This window comes from Elephas maximus, chromosome 11 (genome assembly GCF_024166365.1).
Source record: "Elephas maximus indicus isolate mEleMax1 chromosome 11, mEleMax1 primary haplotype, whole genome shotgun sequence".
NCBI classification, from domain to species: Eukaryota; Metazoa; Chordata; class Mammalia; order Proboscidea; family Elephantidae; genus Elephas; species Elephas maximus.
In genome coordinates this window covers 114,473,399-114,491,574 of record NC_064829.1, presented here as the reverse complement: position 1 = coordinate 114,491,574, position 18,176 = coordinate 114,473,399, and the positions used below count along the sequence as shown (strand labels likewise).

General features: G+C 55.9%; 2 protein-coding genes across 2 annotated transcripts; both read right to left on the bottom strand.

The window, feature by feature from the left end:
* Positions 1-3,526: 3,526 nt before the first annotated feature.
* Positions 3,527-5,504, bottom strand: TMEM147 (transmembrane protein 147). The gene is made up of 7 exons (XM_049900574.1): positions 5,278-5,504; positions 5,133-5,202; positions 4,547-4,606; positions 4,319-4,455; positions 4,030-4,114; positions 3,808-3,929; positions 3,527-3,723 (listed from the first exon to the last, which is right to left on the bottom strand). Exons 1-7 carry the CDS (start codon positions 5,352-5,354, stop codon positions 3,600-3,602), a joined length of 675 nt encoding a protein of 224 aa, XP_049756531.1. The 5' UTR covers positions 5,355-5,504; the 3' UTR covers positions 3,527-3,599.
* A 459-nt stretch (positions 5,505-5,963) lies between these two features.
* Positions 5,964-17,018, bottom strand: GAPDHS (glyceraldehyde-3-phosphate dehydrogenase, spermatogenic). Its single transcript, XM_049901472.1, has 11 exons — positions 16,952-17,018; positions 12,918-13,092; positions 11,990-12,086; positions 11,691-11,797; positions 9,337-9,427; positions 9,136-9,254; positions 8,712-8,793; positions 8,241-8,392; positions 7,894-8,056; positions 6,235-6,332; positions 5,964-6,147 (listed from the first exon to the last, which is right to left on the bottom strand). Exons 1-11 carry the CDS (start codon positions 17,016-17,018, stop codon positions 6,075-6,077), a joined length of 1,224 nt encoding a protein of 407 aa, XP_049757429.1. The 3' UTR covers positions 5,964-6,074.
* Positions 17,019-18,176: the final 1,158 nt, after the last annotated feature.

Sequence of the window (18,176 nt, the reverse complement as noted above, 5' to 3'; positions counted from 1 at the left end):
TAGGGCTCCAGGCAGGACAAGAGGGCTGTTTTGGGGTGCTCTGTCGAAAACACACCTGTGTTCTGCATGACTGTAATAAAACCAGCTCACACTGATATGCCGAGCACCGTCCCAACAGTTTTTCATTAGCCCGTTTGATCCTCCACAATCCTACAAACCCAAGCCTGTTGCCGTCAAATTGATTCCGACTCAGTGACCCTATAGGACAGAGTAGCACTGCCCCACAGGGTTTCCAAGGAGCACCTGGTGGATTCGAACTGCCGACCTTTTGGTTAGCAGCTGAGCTCTTAACCACTGCGCCACCAGGCTATTTGTTGAGGGCTGTAGAACAAATAGCGCCTAGAACACCATCTGGTGGGGAGTAGGTACTCAATAAATGTTTGTTGGGGGGATCAATCTTTTTTTTTTTTCTTCTTCCCATTTGTGGCACTTAAAGGCAGAGCCAGGATGCGATGGCAGACAGCCTCCAGAGCAGGTGCCTTTGACCACTCTACCACCCCACCCACCACCTGAGCTCTCGTTTTTCTCAGCACCCCTCCTCCCTCCTTAGGAGGCTCTTTGACACAAGTGTCGAACATCTTTCCACAACCAGCAGCCCTGCTCCTGCCTTTCACAGGTGTCTTCGCTCTTGGTTCCACTTCCTCACCCTCTGCTCCTGCAGTGGGTGTCCTATCACTGGTCAGTCCCTGAGGGCTGACGCCACAGGTCCTCCCCCCACCTGAAAAGCCAACCCCCACCTCCACTGTTGGAAATGCCCCTCTCCTCCATGCTGCCTGCAGCACCTTTTCTCGGTCACTTCTCTTCTTCCAACTTTTCTTTAATGAGTCCCTCTGACTGGGGCCTGGCTTCTCCTGCCTCTTCACCTGCCCTGTTCCTGGCCCACAGCCTCACCACAATTGTCCCTGGCTGGTGATGCCCACACATCCCTAGCCACCCTGGCACATCCAGGGTGGCCCACATGGGCCCTGCATCATCCCCCAAACCCGCTCCCTTCCAGGGCCTCGATCTCAGCACAGCCCCATGGTCCCACCAGTGTGGTTCACTCACCTAGACTGGGAAAATAGGGTGAGACCTCAGGGCATTTACAAGCCCCCAGCTTGTGTTCCCCTGGCCTCCTTCCTTACTCACTTATCATCTTCCCACTGCCCCGTGAGTTACTGCTGCCTCTCAACACAGCCTCTATCCACTCTTCCTCTACCCACTCTAGCCCTGCCCTGGTCTCCCCTTCTGGTGCACCCTGACACAGCGGCACACCTGCTACACCAAGATCTTCCTAAAGTCACGTTGGCCCCTGGCCTTCCCCTAGAGCTCTCCGTGATTCCCCAGTGCCCCTGGTCACCTCGCTGGCCCAGCCTTCACAGCCATCTGTTATCTGGCCCCTGCTGACTTGGGCAGTCTCACAAGCCCTCTTGAACTCTAGTTCCATCCAGGCCTTGTTTCCCTGGAAAGGCCAGGCCCATTCTCTGATCTCAAGGTCTTTACACAGGCCTTGACACCTGCTTTTCTCCTCTTTACCTCACTAAGTCATCTTTCAGGTCCAGCTCACACATGCCCTCCTCCAGGGAGCCCACCCTACCCTCTGGGCCAAGTCAGGCACCTCCTTTGGGCTTCTGTAACCCTGTTTCCCCATCACAGCCGTACCACTGCCCAAACTTCGCCTACCACAGCCCTGATCACTCTGGCCAAAGCTCCCCCACCTCAGCCTAGACCACTCTGGTCTATTATCTGGAGATAAGCCCCATGAAAGCTAGGATTATGTCACATTGGTCACCAGCAGGGGGCCTGTGTGAGAGCCCATCCTCAGTAAATAGCTGCTGAACTAACAATCATTTCTGCAACCTTCATTTGCAGGGATGAAGGTGTGGGGAAAAATGACCCCATTACATATCCATCAGGTGACCCAGATAGGCTGGGGGAGGGTCCCAGCTACAACCTTTCCACATCAAAGTCAACAAGACCGATCAATCATTGCCCCCCAAAAGGGCAATGAGAGGGTAGGGCTAGATGGTGGCTATCCCATCTGAGGGTAAATGCTACCTCTGAAAACCCAACTGTCACAGCAGAGATGAACTGTCCTTAGTGTTTCCTACCAGACCAAAAACCTAACCCGTTGCTTCTGAGTCAATAGTGACTTACAGTGACCCTACAGGACCAAGCAGAACTGCCCCATAGAGTTTCCAAGGAGCGCTCAGTGGATTTGAACTGCTGACCTTTTGGTCAGCAGCCATAGGTCTTAACCACTGGACCACCAGGGTTTCCAAGTCAAGGTTAAAGAACATTATGGCAGGACCTCAACAGCCTGTAAAGACTGGTGCCCCTCTTACCCCTGAGGATCCCACTGGAAACACCAGGCCTGGGGAGTGGCTTCCTGGGCCGGCAGGGTTTGTATCAAGGTGGCAGCTTAAGCATGACATTCAAAGTCCTGCTTCTGACACATCTCTTAGGGAGGTGGAGGGAATGAGGCAGGGAGCAGGACCCCTGGGGGAGGGAACAGTGACATCCAGGATGAGATCCAAGGTGGTAGGCTCAACTGCTCTGCTCTTTGCTATATCTGTACTCTGCCTTGGTGGTGCGGTGGTTAAGAACTCCACTGCTAATTAAAAGTTTCACAGTTCAAATCCACCAGCTGCTCCTTGGAAACACTACAGGGCAGTTCTGCTCTGACCTATAGGACTGCTATGAGTCAGAATCAACTCGATGGCAACAGGTTTAGTTTTTTCGGTTTTTGGTACTCAGCCCTGGTGATGCAGCGGTTAAGAGCTCACTTGCTAACCAAAAGGTCCAGAGTTCGAATCCACCAGTTGCTCTCTGGAAACCCTGTGGGGCAGTTCTACTGTGTCCTATACGGTCGTTAAGTCGGAATCAACTCCACGGCAACGGGTTTTTTGGTTTGATACTCTGCCCTAAAACTCAGGCCAGGGACCTATCTAGGGCCACAGAACTGCGGCAAAGCACTGATGAGCTGAGTCACAGATGCCTGCCCACCCTCCCCAGTGCCTTATGGGCTAAGACTGAATATTAAGAATTTGCCTGGAGCAAGTTATTCCAGGAAGCAACTCCAGAGGTCAAGGGCAAAACCTAGGGTCAGGTGGTTGGACTATCCACTGTGCAATGGGGAGCCGCAGATGCTTTTAAGTAGGGATGGTGACCTAGTTAAACTGGTCAGATGGATCACCTGGCAGCCACACAGAGGGCAGATCAGAGGGGGAGTCTGCAGCCAGAAGCCTAGTAGATGATCAGCTGAGGCAGGGCCCATGTGGGAGACAGCCAGGCTGGACCAAGGTGAGTGAGGATGTGATGAGAGGAGGAGCCCCACGGGCTCTAACTAGCCTCTGCTGCTGCTTAAAGATCATTTACTTCATTCACGCCCTCAGCCCATCCTGGGAAAACAAGGGACCCGAGGGGCTGCTCCAGGAACGAAGGACAATCAGCGGCCAGCTTCCCAGCTCATCTACCTAGCTCCTCCGGGACCCAGGGTAAACCTGGTATTGGGAGACAATTCCAGAAAGAAAAATGAGGCAGAAACAACTGTCCAAATACTGTTTACTGAAACCTGGAGAGAAACGGGGAGCAGGTATATGAATGTCTGAACACCATGCCTAGGAGTGCACATTGACGACAGCGACATACAGGGCCAGAGTGCTGAGGGCCAGCAGCCCCGTCACCACCGCACGGGCCAGCAACGCTGTCCAGCTGCCCAGGGAGCAGAGGTGGACAAAGGTCCTGTGGGGAAACAGCACAATGAGGGAAGGAGAAGAGATAACCCACCTCCACCTGGAACCCAGCCTCTGGCCCCAGCCAGCTCACTCCATGACAAAGGCCTTGTAGACACTAAGGAACATCAGTAGGAGGACAGCTGGGCGGAAGGTGTGGTACAGATCATAGCGCGTTATCATCCAAACCTGGGCAGATGCAATGATGTAGTGGACCTGGAGGGAGGCAGAAGTCAGGACTGGGCCTTAGGCATATGGCCACCAGCAAAAAGGCATGTGTGCGTGTGTGGATACAGGTGGGGGCAGGACAGCATACCAGACTGATGTTGGAGTCGATGCTCATCTGGATGTATTTCCAGTCAAACTCAATGCCTCGCGCTCCGACCCAGAGGGGGATGCAGCTGAGGAGGGCAGAGGGAAGGCTTCTCTGGTACCCGCACATTCTCGGTACCCGCGCGCTCTCGGTACCCGCGCACTCTCGGTACCCACACACTCTCGGTACCCGCGCACTCTCGGTACCCAAAATCCGAGCCCCTGCCCTCCTATACCCTCCTGGGACCCAGGTGTTCTTTCTCAGAGTCTGGGTTCCAGGCTGCTGCACGCACCGGGACATAATGAGCTCAGCGGTGGCCCAGCCCAGGGCAGCAACCATGATCTTGTATTCCCCCTTGCCGGCATTCCGGGACATGACAAGGTTTAGGCCTATCAGGTCTGCCACGTCCACGCTGGCCTTCATGAACTCCTGTGGGTCCAGGGGTTGGGTTGAGGCTTGAGGAAGCATGGGGTAAGGGGCCCCATTCCTGTACTCCCTCATTCTCCCGTGCCCCACTCACCCCGATGAAATCATAGATGCCGCCTTCCCAAGTGGGAAAGAAAGTGGCGAGGAACAGCATCTGGGAACAGAAAACAGGGAGGTCACCTGAAAGTGAGGGAGATAAACCACCTGGGCTTTGTGGGAGGTTCGTGTGTGGCAGAGGAGCAGGACACCGGGGCTCTGGGAGCAGCTGAAATGAGGCCACCAGGTGGTGACAAGATTCCAGGGCTGTATGAGATAGTGGGCAGGAGCTCTGGTCCCTGAGGGGCTGGAAGTATGAGTTCTGCGGTGACCACTGGGGATCCGGTCAGGCCTGCAGGCAGCGGTGCTGGCTACCTGGGCAGTGTTGGCGGCACCGTATGAAGTCCTGGGAGTTATTTAGCTCTCTTAACTGTACAAAACTCTTAACCATGCAGCTAAGCTTTTCTCAGCTTTACCAAAAGCGCTATGCAAAAGCTGTCTCAAGACCCCTCCGTAAGGTCCACTCCTTCCAAAGCCCTTCTTCTATGGGTGCTCTGGAGCCCTCTCCACGCGGAGTCCCCAGGGCTGTCCCGCCCCGAGGAGCGGGCGGCGGGGGCGGATCCCTGAGTCCCGACAGCTCTCACCTTGCACAGCTGCACAAAGAGGTAGGTGACCCCGGCCTGGACGCACTTCCAGAAGGCGTTGTACTCAGACCTGGGGGAGCAGGCGGTGAGGCGTCCGCCCGGCCCGCGCCCTCTCCGCCCCGCGCCCTCTCCGCCCCGCACTCACAGGCCGCTGCACTTATACGTGATGAAGTAGGGGAAGTAGGCGAGCGCGAAACAGTTCCCGAAGTGGAACAGGGTCATGACGCCGGGCGCCCGCTCCCGCCGGCGCGGGGCTCGCGAGGCGGCGGCTCCAAGCGCCGGTCCCTGCAGGCGCCCCTCTCCCCGGAGCCGGTGCCTGGCGCCCACCTGCCTCCGCCGCGGCCCGCGCGCGGCCTTCTGGGAGCCGTAGTCCCGGCCCGGAGCGTCGGCGCGCGGTGACGTCAGAGGCAGACGGGTCGCGGCGCTCACCGGCCTCGTCCGCGGCCCGCGCGCGGCCTTCTGGGAGCCGTAGTCCCGGCCCGGAGCGTCGGCGCGCGGTGACGTCAGAGGCAGAAGGGGCGGAGCGCGCCCTAGCCTGGGTCACCGCTGCGCGAGCACAGGGGGCCGGGCCGCGCTTTTGGGGACCGGTCACGGCCACGCTGGGCCTTACACACCAGTGCGGACGTCTCGTTTCCCCGAAGTGGGACCTGGCTCGGAGTCGAGCCTGCAGCCCCTTACTCTAGGGTGCAGGTCGATCGAGTTAAGGGGGCGGCGGGCCTTGAACCCGGGTGTGAACCCGACATGACCCGGCGCAGAGACACAGAACACAGTTGTAAGCCTTCTGTCTTTTTTTTTTTCTTTTTTTTTTTTTAAATTTCATCAGCGGGCAAAGCGGCGCAGGGCCCTCACGTCTGGTGCCCCTCCTCGGGGAAGCCGCGTGCGGGGATGGGAGTTTCGGGTGAAACCCATGAAGCGAGGAGGGCTGGCGGGCGGTCTTGCCCTTCACTTCTCTCGGCTGAACATGTAGCGCAGGAGGTCGACCACCCGGTGACTGTAGCCGTACTCGTTGTCATACCTGGGGAGCGAGGAGCGGGGGTCAGGAGATCCCCGTCGACGTCCCTGCCCCCCTCCCGCATTCTCCGACTCCTTCCGGCAGCCTTACCAGGAAATGAGCTTCACAAAGTTGTCGTTGAGAGCTATGCCGGCCTTGGCATCGAAGATGGAGGAGTGGGGGTCGGTGGTGAAGTCCGAGGAGACCACCTGGGGGTCGGAAAGTCAAAGATAAGTGCCGGTAGCAGAGCAAGGCCCACCAGGAGCTCAGGCTTGGGGTTTAGGCTTGTCCTATTCTTGGCCCTGCCACTTATGGGGTGTGTGACATTGGGCAAGGGGCTTCACTTCTCTGAGCCTGTCTCATTTGCAGGGTGAGGGTAGTGTCAGGAGATGAGGACTGTAAAGTTCCCCGCACAGGGCCTGACCAAAGCAAATAGTTCTGCCTGCAGGGGACTGACCAGAGGACGCTGATCACAACACCCTAATGCTGTCCTGATAGCCACCGCTCCCTAGGAACGGCACAGGCAACTCAGAACAGCCAGCACGGAGGCCCTCTCTGAGGAAGGTGGTGAGCCTGCACCTGGACGCCTAGGAGGATCTAGCTAATTCAGGCCTTCAGCACAGTATCTGGGGAGGAAGGAGCAGCAAGCACAGAGGCTCTGAGGTTTTTGCCCCAGTGTGATAGGAGGCCAGGAGTCCCTGGTGGTGCAGTGGTTAGCCCTCTGGGCTGCTAACTAAAAGTTTGGCAGTTCAAACCTTCCAGCCGCTCTGCAGGAGGAGAAAGATGTGGCAGTCTGCTTCCGGAAAGATTTACAGCCTTAGAAACCCTATGGGGCAGTTTTAAGTTCTACTCTATCCGATAGGGTCGCTGTGAGTCAGAGTCAACTCAGTGGCAGTGGGTTTTGGGTTTTGTGGTGGGAGGCCAGGAGTCCCTGGGTGGCGCACATGGTGAAGGGCTTGGCTACTAAAGGAAAGGCTGGCATTCGAACCCACTCAGAGGGGCCTTGGAAGAAAGGCCTGGCAATCTGCTTCTGAAAGATCATAGCCATGAAAACCCTATAGAGCACAGTTCTACTCTGACACACGTGGGGTTGCCGTGAATCAGAATTGACTGGACAGGCAGTTGGCTTTTTTTGGTGTTGGGAGGGTTTTCAGCAGGAGGGTGATGTGATCTGATCTGATATCATTAAGAGATGCTGGGTGCCCTTTGAGAGTGGGCTGGCAGCAGCTGAGGCAGGGAGGCAGTACCAAGGTGGACATGCAGAGATGGCAGTCCTGGGAGCGATGTGCCAGGGAGTGACATCCTCGCCTCACCGGGAAGGCACGTGACCGGGGCTGGGCTCTGGGCAAGTGCTGAAGGAACGGGAGCTATCGTCCTTCACTCACTGGGTGTATATTGAGGGCCTGCTGTGTGCCAGACCTGGGCTGGGGGCGTGAAAAGATGTCTCTAGTCCCTGCTTCTTTAGAGTGGTGCACACGGGCGTGGGGCTAGCAGTGAGGGAAAGAGCCACACAGAGAATGTCTTTCAGAGGGGATGCCTTGCTGAGGAGCTGGATTGTAGTACGTGAAAGAAATGAGGGCAGACTGTGTGGCCACGAAGGCAAAGGGCTTTCCAGACCAAACAAGCATCAGATACAAAGGCCCTGAGGCAGAGATCTGTCCTCTCAGCCTTGCAGCTCCAGTCCTGACACACTTTGAGCAGCTCCCTGTCAAGTGGAAGTCCCAACCCTTCCCGCAGAGGGCCCCCCCAGGGTCCCTTCTCAGCCCCTACCTCATCCTCGGTGTAGGCGAGGATGCCAGCCATGGGCCCCTTGGCCGCCGCTTTTATGGCATTCTTGATGTCCGAGTATGTGGCAGGCCGGGCCAGGCGGCAGGTCAGGTCCACGACAGACACATCCGGGGTGGGCACCCGGAATGCCATTCCTGTCAGCTTCCTGGAGACTCACGTCAGGGATGGGATTCAGAACCCAGGGTCTTCTCCCTCCACCCCCTTGCCCTGAGGCTTGGCCAGGCCCCTGCTTTCCCTTCAACAAACACCTCAAGACTTTTAGGACCAGTCCCATCCTCCTGGGGTGTGCCCTCCACCCAGGCTGGCTCTCTGCCCTCCTGCTCTCATACCCTTTGAGCTCTGGGATGACTTTGCCTACGGCCTTGGCAGCCCCTGTGGCAGCTGGGATGATGTTCTGGTGAGCACCCCGTCCGTCTCGCCAGGCCTTCTTTGATGGCCCGTCCACAGTCTTCTGGGTGGCCGTGTAGGAATGGACTGTGGTCTTGGGGAAGAAGAGGGCTGAGGTGAGGCCTTCCTGCTCCCAGGCCCCCAGCCTCTTTTCTCTCAGGCCTGGGGCAGTGGCTCAGATGTGGAGACTAGTGGGGCTCTCACCACAGACTACAGAAGGGCACATACATGCCAGGGTTCAGTCCTGCCTGCCTGAGAGTTGCACAGTGTTTTAAAAGACATCACCACCCATGGGCTTCTTCCCTAGCCAGCCTTTTTCTGTCACGCTACAACTGAGCAGGTCCTGGGGAAGCAGAGGTTTACCTGGGTTTCCCTCCCATCCCTCCTGCCCCAGCCCCTTGTCCTTGGCTCACCATCAGTCCTTCCACGATCCCAAATTGCTCATGGATGACCTTGGCCAGGGGGGCCAGGCAGTTGGTGGTACAGGATGCATTGCTGCAATGGCCCAAGTGGGCAAGGGCACTGTGAGGCAGGACCCAGAGCCGCCCCTCCACCTTTGCCCCTCTCTTGGAGTGTTTACACAGGCTTGGTTTTGTGAAAAGTCAGGTTGGAGGTGAGATGGGTCATTGGGGGTGCCACTGGAATGCAGGTGGCACCAGAGGTGTAGCTGGAGGGCTCCCTCAAGCGTGTTCTACAAAGCCTTGCATTTCTACCAGGTAGTCTTAGGGTAAGGTTTACATGCTTGCCGTGCTGACTTCAGGGGGGAGAAGCAGATCCCTGGGAAGAAAGCGCTAGGGGTCTCGAGTCTGATCCCCCACCCGGGCACCCCACTGTTACCTGACGATGTTCATGGTGCCAGGGTTATACTCCTTTTCGTTCACACCCATGACGAACATGGGTGCGTCCGGTGAGGGTGCGCTGATGACCACACGCTGGGCACCTGCCGTGATGTGGGCCTAGGAGGGAGCACAGGTGTTAGGAGGCGCTTCCAGTGCTGCAGCCCCTCCTCTACATCAGCCTGGCTCCTCTCTCACTCACCGAAGCCGCTTCTATGGAGAGGTACACGCCTGTGGACTCCACCACAAAGGGGCTCCCAACGGCCTTCCAGGGGATTTCTTTGGGCTCCTTGCTGTGGAGGGGTGGCGCAGCTGTGAGCCAGGCCCTCTCCTGTGTGGGCCTCACCTTCATGGTCCTCAGCCCGCTACCTCCTTAACCCGCACTTCAGCTTCCTCAGGAGACTGTCTCTGGCTACTCCCAGCCAGGTCAGACGCTTTCTACGTTGGCTGCTCAGAATGTGAACTACACGAGGGCCAGGTCTGCCCTGCTGCTTCTGCTTCCTGGTCCCCCGTCCCCCGTCCCCCGATCCCCTCTTGTCTTTGCCACTCAGCTCCTGTAACAGGGAGCCTGAAACCGGAGGCCAGGAAAAACACCTAGGTTCCAGAGAGCTGCCCCAGAGGAGGGCTGAGGCTGAGGCAGCCTTGAGGCCAGCAATGGCTAATGGTTTGTATTAGAAAAGTAAAGGTGGTTTGCTATTTCCCATGTAGTAATTTTACATTTTTATTTGCTGTTTTGTCAAATGTTTCCATTTGAAATATACTAAACATCTACCTGGTTAAGAATTTGGCTGCTAACCAAGAAAAGTCGGCAGTTCGAATCCACTAGGCGCTCCGTGGAAACCCAATGGGACAGTTCTACTCTGTCTTACAGGGTCATTATGAGTCAGAATTGACTTGATGGTGGTGGGCTTGGTTTGGTTCTGACTTACAGATTCTGAACATCTTCAAATGAAGGATGAGTGTTAATACCGGTGTGAACTATGTGAAACGGGTATTGAGAAGCCAGCACGGCACCCATGTGGCGAAATGAGTTCCTTTATGTGACCTTTTGCCTTGGTTCTTTGGAAAAACATCCTGAGAGATTTTCCCCCTAAGCCATGGGGATTATCTTTGCCCTAGTTTTCTACCCTAGAGGTTACTTTTGCCCGGGTTGACTGACATTTCCTGGGTAAGCTGTGAACAACCTGGTTCGATATTTTTTGCCTGGTCCTGGGCTGCAACCTGTGCTGTGATTGGTATGCATCTTGCAGGGATTGATCTGTAAACTATGCAAATGAGGTGAGTTGTAGCCTACCTACTATGTAAATGAAGTGTCTGTGGCCTACAGAGAGGGAATTGGCCAGTTCTTGGCCTGGTGGGAGGGCTATATCTTGAAATTGATGAGGAGTTAGTAGATGTAGCAGCCTGCCCCACAGAGGCTTGCTAGACAGAAGCAAGAAGAGAAGCAGAAGGAAGAAAGCAGAAAGAAGCAGCGGAGAGAGACAGGAGTCAAGGAACCTCCTAGAAGAGGTGTAACACTGAAGGCAGCTAGAGGCCTAGAAGGGCCCAGTGGCAGAGCCAGGCGGTGACAGGCCCAGAAGGGGCCCTGTGGGAGAGTTAGTGGTTAGAAGGCAGGGCTGAGAGGAGCCTGTCCTCAGGTGGCCGAGAGGAGGCTTGTCCTGCCAAGAGGAACTGAGAGAGCTGTCCTGCGCTGAAGAAGGGAGACTGCCTACATGCTTTGTGTGTTGTACCCTGTTCCTTAATAAACCATTTGACTGTCTGTGAGTTCTGTGTGGCCATTGCAATGGATCATCAAACCCAGGAGAGAAGTAGAGAGTGCCGTGGGAGAGGTGGCTGGTGTAAGAATTGGTAAAAAGGCTGGAGGGTGGAGGTGTGTCTGACCTCCACCTCATGGGAATCAGCTTTGGGCTGATGGTGGTCCTCATTATTCCCCCTGGTGGGTTTAGCCAAGCTCTGCGGCTGCTGCTGGTACTCCCCTTTCACACCTAGTGAGAGATGCTATGTCAGCGTCCCAGGAGGCAGGGTCAGCGTGGCTGAGGCCGCTGGGTGGGGTGCATAGTGCTTGGGGGCCCCATCAGGAACTGAGAGCTTATTTGTAGGGCAACGGGAAGCCCTTGGAGCATTTAGATGGAGTAACCTGGTCCAGCTGATGTTTAGAAAGACCCCTGTGGCTGCTGTGTAGGAACTGACTGGAAGGAGTTGGCTAGGTGGGGATGCCATTTCCTGGAAAGGGAGGTGAATAGGTTTGGGGATTGATGGTGAATCAAGAATTTTCAATATGTTGAGTTGATATGCCTGTGAGAAAACACACAAATGTGTGTTTTAAAAGAAGTTATTCCTCAGTACAGTGGGACATCTTTCTAGATTAGTGCTTCTTAACCATTTTAGGGGACTGGGACCTCTCGGAGGCCCTCTCTCCAGACAGTACCCAGAGGTATGCACACACAATTTGGGGGGTTATGAACCCCATCTGAGAGGCTAGAATCCTGTTTTGGTCATCTCCACACCCTGTCTTAACGTGCTGTAGGCGTGCCATCAGATGGATGCTGCCCTTACCACTGGAAAACACTGATCTCTTGGTCATCCACAACCAGCCGTCCGTTCCTGCACTCCACGTTCCCCTTGTATCTGCCATGGGTGGAGTCATACTTGAACATGTACACCTGCAGGAAACAGAATGGGTCCTAGTCTTGTGGTGGCAGGGATGGAACAGCGAGTACCCCAGAGAGTCCCCACACTGGTGAAGGTGTGGGTCTGCCCCACATTGCAGCTGGGAGCCTTCCTCCAGAGCTCCCCCGAGCCACCTCCCCAGCCTGGGCCCACCCTTCCTGCCCATAGCCTCTCTCACTGCTCACCATGTATTCTGGGTCAATGAACGGGTCGTTCACCGCCACCACCTTAATGCCCTTCTCCATGCAGGCGCGCAGCACCAGGCGACCAATACGTCCAAATCTGTCCAGGGACAAGGATTGTGAGGGCTGGCCTCAGAATCCTCGTCCAGCAGGCAGAGGATGGGATGGGAGAGGAGGGTGTGGAGGACTGGGTAGGAGGCTTCAATCTGGGGAAGAAGGCCATGCGTGGGCCGCCATCATCTCTTGCCCAGATGACTTCCTCAGCCTCATAACCTTTTGCTGCTTCCTCTGCCCATCCATCCCCTAGCCCCTGTTTTCCACGTTGTAGCTGGATGGAGCTTTTGAAACAGGCAAGTCCGATTATGTCTCGGCCTGAAACCTTCTCCTCTCCCCACCACTAAACAAGGTCCAAGCTCCTCACCGTGGCCTACTAGCCCCACTGCTGGGCTTTCCACCTCCCTCCCTCCTCCTCTGCTTGTTCTTCACTAGCCACGTCGACCTTCTGGCTGTTCTTGAACATAGGAGCCTGGCCCCTCCACCCTAGAGCTGTTGCTTGTCCCTCTGCCTTGGAGACTTTCCCCAGCAAGCTGTATGTTGGCTGCTTTTGATCGCTCAGGTCTTACTCTAGTGCCGCCTCCTCCCGAGGCCTCCCTGACCATCCCAGCTAATGCTTGTCATCCGACTGGGCGCCGTACTGTTCAGCACACACCACTCAACCGTCCCTTGTATTTATTTGATTGTTGTTCTCCCCACCAGGCTGTGAGTTCTCTGAGGGCAGGGGCCCTGTCTGCCTCATTCCCTGCTGTGTGTCTGGGGAGAGCAGAGTGAAAGCCCTCCTGGTGAGAGATGTGGACAGGCCCTCGGTGTGTATCAGAGGAGGGCTGGGGCCCTGTGGCGTCAGGAGCAGCTTGGGGCCAGGGCAGAGGCTTACCCATTGATGCCAACAGTCAACTCCCGGGCCGCAGAAGGCTTCTTAGGTGGTGGTGGCGGCGGCGGCGGTGGCTCAGCTCGTACATCCGTGACTGGCTCCGGTGTGGGCTTGGGCTCAGGCTGAGGTTCTGGCTCTGCCTCAACCTTGGGCTCAGGTGGGGGCGGTGCTCTGGTTACTATGGGGCAAAAAAGACAAACCAAAAACCTGTTGCCACGAAGTCGATTCTGACTACCGTGTAGGACAGAGTCGAGCTGGCCCATAGAGTTTCCAAGGAGTGCCCGGTGGATCCAGACTGCTGACCTTTTGGACAGCAGCTGAGCTCTTAACCACTGTGCCACCAGGGAGGGAAATCAGGGGGACAGGGACAATGAACTGCACAATCAGAGTGAAAGAGATCAAACCACCACCCAGAACCTGCTCCTGGTTCCTGGCCCCGAGTGGTCAATGGACTAGCCCAATGTCTCCTGGACCTACTTAATCACAGAATGGGAAGGGAGGGAGCAGGTGTGTTTTAAATATCAGCGCCAGGGCCCCTCCTCTGGAGATTCTAATTCAGCGGGCATGTATTTTTAACAATTTATCTGGGTGATATTCTATGTGCCTCAGTTTCTTTCTCTGTAAAAATGGAAATAATAGCAGTTGTCTCAGAGGGTAACTGGGAGAATTACCAAAAACAAACAAAAACACTGCCGTGGAGTTGATTCCAACTGATAGCAACTGTTTAGGACAGAATAGAACTGGCCCACAGGGATTCCAAGGCCGTAGATCTTTATGTAAGCAGACTGCCAAATCTTCCTGCCATGGAGCAGCTGGTGGGTTCCAACCACTGCCCTTTTGGTTAGCAGCTGCCCAGCACTTTAACCATTGTGCCAGCAGATCAGGTGAGGTGATATACATGGCAAAAGAGAGGAAGACCATCAACAGTGGCTGCATAACAATTGCGAGGATGGCACAGGACCAGGCAGTGTTTCATTCTGTTGTACATGGGGTTGCTAGGGGTCAGAAGCAACTCGACAGCATCTGACAACAGCATTATACGTAGTAGGAGCCCTGGTGGCTCAACAGTGAAGTGCTTGGCTGCCATCCGAAATGTTAATGGTTTGAACCCGCCCAGGGGCCGAATGGGAGAAAGACCTGGTGATCTGTTCCCATAAAGATTAGAGCCTAGAAAACCATAGGGGGCAGTTCTCCTCTGTCACATGGGGTCTCTAGGAGTCAAAATCCACTTGACAGCACCTAACAGCAACAAAATACATGGTGCCTACGATAGAGCAGGAAACACCCCACACATGTATTTCCGTGATCACTTCCCAGACTTGTCTGATAATTGCTGATCTAGTCCATTGGTCCGTGAATTGTTCTGATGGTAAGAACCATCTGGGGGGGCCTCTTTCTAGGAAAATATGACTCAGATGGTCTGCACTGAGCCCCGTACTCCAAACGATTCTTATCCTCAGGGAAGGTTAGGAAGCACGAGTGTATGACCGCCATGTGAGATGACTGAGAGCTCGGCCCCAGCCTTTCCCAACACGCGCTGCCACGTCGCACCTAGAAACACCTGTGCTTGCAAGTGTGCTTCTACCTGAGCTACAGACGAGGGCTGGGAGAGAGGAGGGGAGACAGCAGGGCGGGGCCTGGGCAGCAGAGGGTTTCAGGCTGCGGAATCAGGCCTGGGTACCAGCCCTGGCTCAGCCGCCCGAAGAGGTGCCGTCTCGCAAAGGCGATGAACCTCCCTGGTCTGGTTCCTGGGTGTCACATCTGACCCTCCACCTGGAGGCCGCTGTGATGGCTCAGCGAGACCTCAAGGCACAGAAGCTGTTTTCACTGGGGGACCAGAGGTAGTCTGATAGTAAAAGTGTTCACGAGGAAACGGAGAGAAGGGGTAGGAGAGAGCCTGGAGGATGAAGGCGGGAGGTGCTTTTGGCACCAGAATCAGAGGCTCCGGGGAGGTGGTTGGGGTTGGTGGGAGGTGAAGGTTGGATAAGGGCTGGGACCAGCTGGCCTGACCCTCTGCTGCTGTCTCCCTGCTGCCACAGACCTTGTGGCCTCAGGCTGGACTGTGGGTGTTCCCAGTGGCAGTACGAATCCATAAGGGTATTTAAAAAACCAGACCCCCTGCGACCCTATAGGACAGAGTAGAGCTGCCCCATAGGGTTTCTAAGGCTGTAACCTTTTCTGAAGTAGATTGCCACATCTTTCTCCCAAGGGGTGGCTGGTGGGTTTGAACTACTGACCTTTTGGTTGGCAGCTAAAGTGTGTTAACCACTGCATATTAAAAAGCCAAACCCACTGTTGTCGAGTCGATTCCAACTTATAGTGATCCTATAGGACAGAGTAGAACTGCTCCATAGGGTTTCCAAGGAGCACCTGATGGATTTGAACTGCCAACTTTTTGGTTAGTGGCCATAGCTCTTAACCACTAAAAAAGAAAAGAAAATAACCACTAGCCACCAGCATATTAGTGTTTGATGGTGACAGTGACCCTGAGGTTCTTGGTGACGTTGAGGATGTTTGCATTCCTGGGGGTTCTGTTTCTGATGTCATGAACGGGGGAGGTTCGTCTACCTGGGTTAAGGGCGGGGATCTGAGCCAACTCAGGGCCTTTCAGAAAAGATCCTGATGGTCCTCATCTCCCTATTCCCCCAGCCCCAGCCCTCTCCTCCTCTCCGCTGTAGGGGTGGGGTACATGGGATGAAGGAGAGTGCTGTGCTAGGAAGGAAGAGCCAGCAGGGAGAAACTGCGGTGTACAGAGCATCACCTGGGAGGTGAAACAAGGCCTTGGCGTGCACATTCACAATTACAATGACGCTCCCATTTCCAGGGTGCCGGGAGCCCTGGTGGCACAGTGGTTAAGATCTTCGCTGCTAACCAAAAGGTCAGCAGTTGAATCCACCATTGGAAACGCTTTGGAGCAGTCCTACTCTGTCCTATAGGGTATCTGTGAGTCGAAATCCATTCCACCCCACGGGTTTATCAGGGGCCAGGTGCTATGCTGAGCTCTTAGTGTTCGTCATCTCACTGGGTCCTGTGAGGCATGCGCTATAAACCTACTTGGCGGGGGGGAACTGAGATTCCAAGTCACAGAGCAAGCGATGAGCCTGGAAGGCGTTCAAGCCCAGTGACCTTTAACCTCTACCCCGCAGCCCAGCCAAAGCCCCGCCCCACGGCGCCACACCTACCCCTGTGGTACGGAGGCTTCCCGGCTGGCTCCCCAGCCCTGGGAAGTGAGGCAACAGCCAGGGAACCGAGGTTGCCTTCCTGGCTTAGTCTGGGTGGAATATGTGCGCGCGCGCGCAGCTCTGGCTGGGTGAGGCCGGGCTGCCCACAGGCGTGGAACAGCGGCGCTGGGCCCCCGGCTCTACCACCCGCTTGCTGAGAGTCCTGGGAAAGTGATTTGCCCTCCCTTACCTCTGCCAATCGCTCTGAAAGTGGGGACAGTAAACACACTGACCTCACCTGGTTGCGAGGCTTCAGTGAGCGCACGCCCACGATTAACACGGCCCTGGCAGGCTGCGGGTGCCCTTGCTTTGTGCGACACCAGGGCGGACCAAGTCCACCCACATCCACAGCAGCCGGTCGCCACGAACATCACACAAGCTTATACGAAAACCTAGCCCGCCAGCAGCCCTTCAGCAGTCGCCAGCTCGCCTCACAAACGCCCTAAAGCCCCTCTCCTCGCCGCCCTCGGAGCTCCAGCCTCCGTCCTGGCTGCTGCTTCTAACCTTCCCACGGCCCCACAGTTGCGCAAGGTCCACCCTGCCCGGGGACGGAGGGTCCCCGTGCCCCCACCATCGCGGTAAAAACCACTTTGCTGGAGGTGAGCAAGGCGAGGCGGGAGGAGGGAGTGAGGCGGTTCCTGGATGGAAGAGCCCAGTCCGGCAGGTGCGGACCCGCTCCTGTGCCTCCTGCCTTCCCCGAGCGCACTCCTTTGGAAGGAGGTACTCGGGACTGACGAGGACCCTGTGTGGGGGAGGCGTGTCCCCCCACACCACACTTTCTTCCTTTCCCCGGGATCGCTCCGCTGCCTCCCTCACCCGGGCATGGCTGTCGCAGCAGCTGGACGACGGTGACATTGGTGAGGACAATGTCGCGCTTCGACATGGCCTCCTAAGGTCTCATGGCCTAGCCGCCCCGGTACCCGCTGTGATGGTACTGAGATGCTGGGCGCCCGGGGTTCTCGGGCCGAAGCTTCTTTCCTGATGTCACAGTGTCCAGTGACGTCACAGACAGGGCTGTGCATAGGCAGGAGATGGGGGGGGGGGTGCACTGCCCACTTCATCCTGGTCTAGGAGTGTGACCTCGCTCGCTGTGCACACCGTTGCAAACACCCACAGGCTCCTGCAGTGGAATCCAACTTTTCACCCTGGTCCCTCCAAGCCCCTCTCTCTCCCCCTCGGCACACTGGCCCCATGCTGTTTCTTGGCCTCCCCTGTGGATATCTGCTGCATGCAGCTGCTTCCCTAGGCTTGGAATGCCCTTCCCAGTCTTCTTTTGGCTGCTTCTTGTTTCCCTTAGATGTCACCCTTTAAGAGAGGCCCTCCCGGACTCCCCATCTAAAGTCCCTTCCTTTCTGTCATGATCTACTGCCCACTGTCTGCCTATCTTCCTGGAAGCCTTCTCTGACTTCCCCACCCTGGGTTGGGTTGGGAAGCCCTCTTGTACTCCAATGTCCAAACCGCTCTGGGGTTCACTCTATGGGTTTTGATTTTCCTCATAGCACATCTCTCTCTCTAAAATCACGTTGTTTGTTCCTTTGTTTATCTGCCTGTTGTCTCTGCCCACTGCAGTGTGAGCTCTGTGATGGCAGGGACCTTGTCTGCCTTGATCGCTTCTGTATCCCATCGACTAGAAGACGCTTGGCGCTTGGAAGGTGCTCACTCAGGAAACGAGTGAGTATGTAAACGTCACCAGGTTTCTCCTGACCCCCAGTCTCAAAGCAGCCCCCAAGGCATATCCTCTCACACTGCCTGGTTCTTTTCCTTGGAGCTTCTCTTGTAGTTTGTCATGATCTGGTTATTGGGTTACATGATCAGTGTCTTTCATTGGGCTGTAGATCTCCCACAGGGCATGTATTCTTGCCTGTTTTGTTCACCACTGTGCGTCCCGCACCTAGAATGGTGCCTAGCGCAAAGCAGGCTCTCAGCTGTCGTGTGCCGTCAAGTGGATTTCGACACATGCGGATCCTACAGGACAGAGTAGAACTGCCCTATAGGGTTTCCAAGGCTGTAATCTTTATGGAAGCAGCCTGCCATGGAGTCT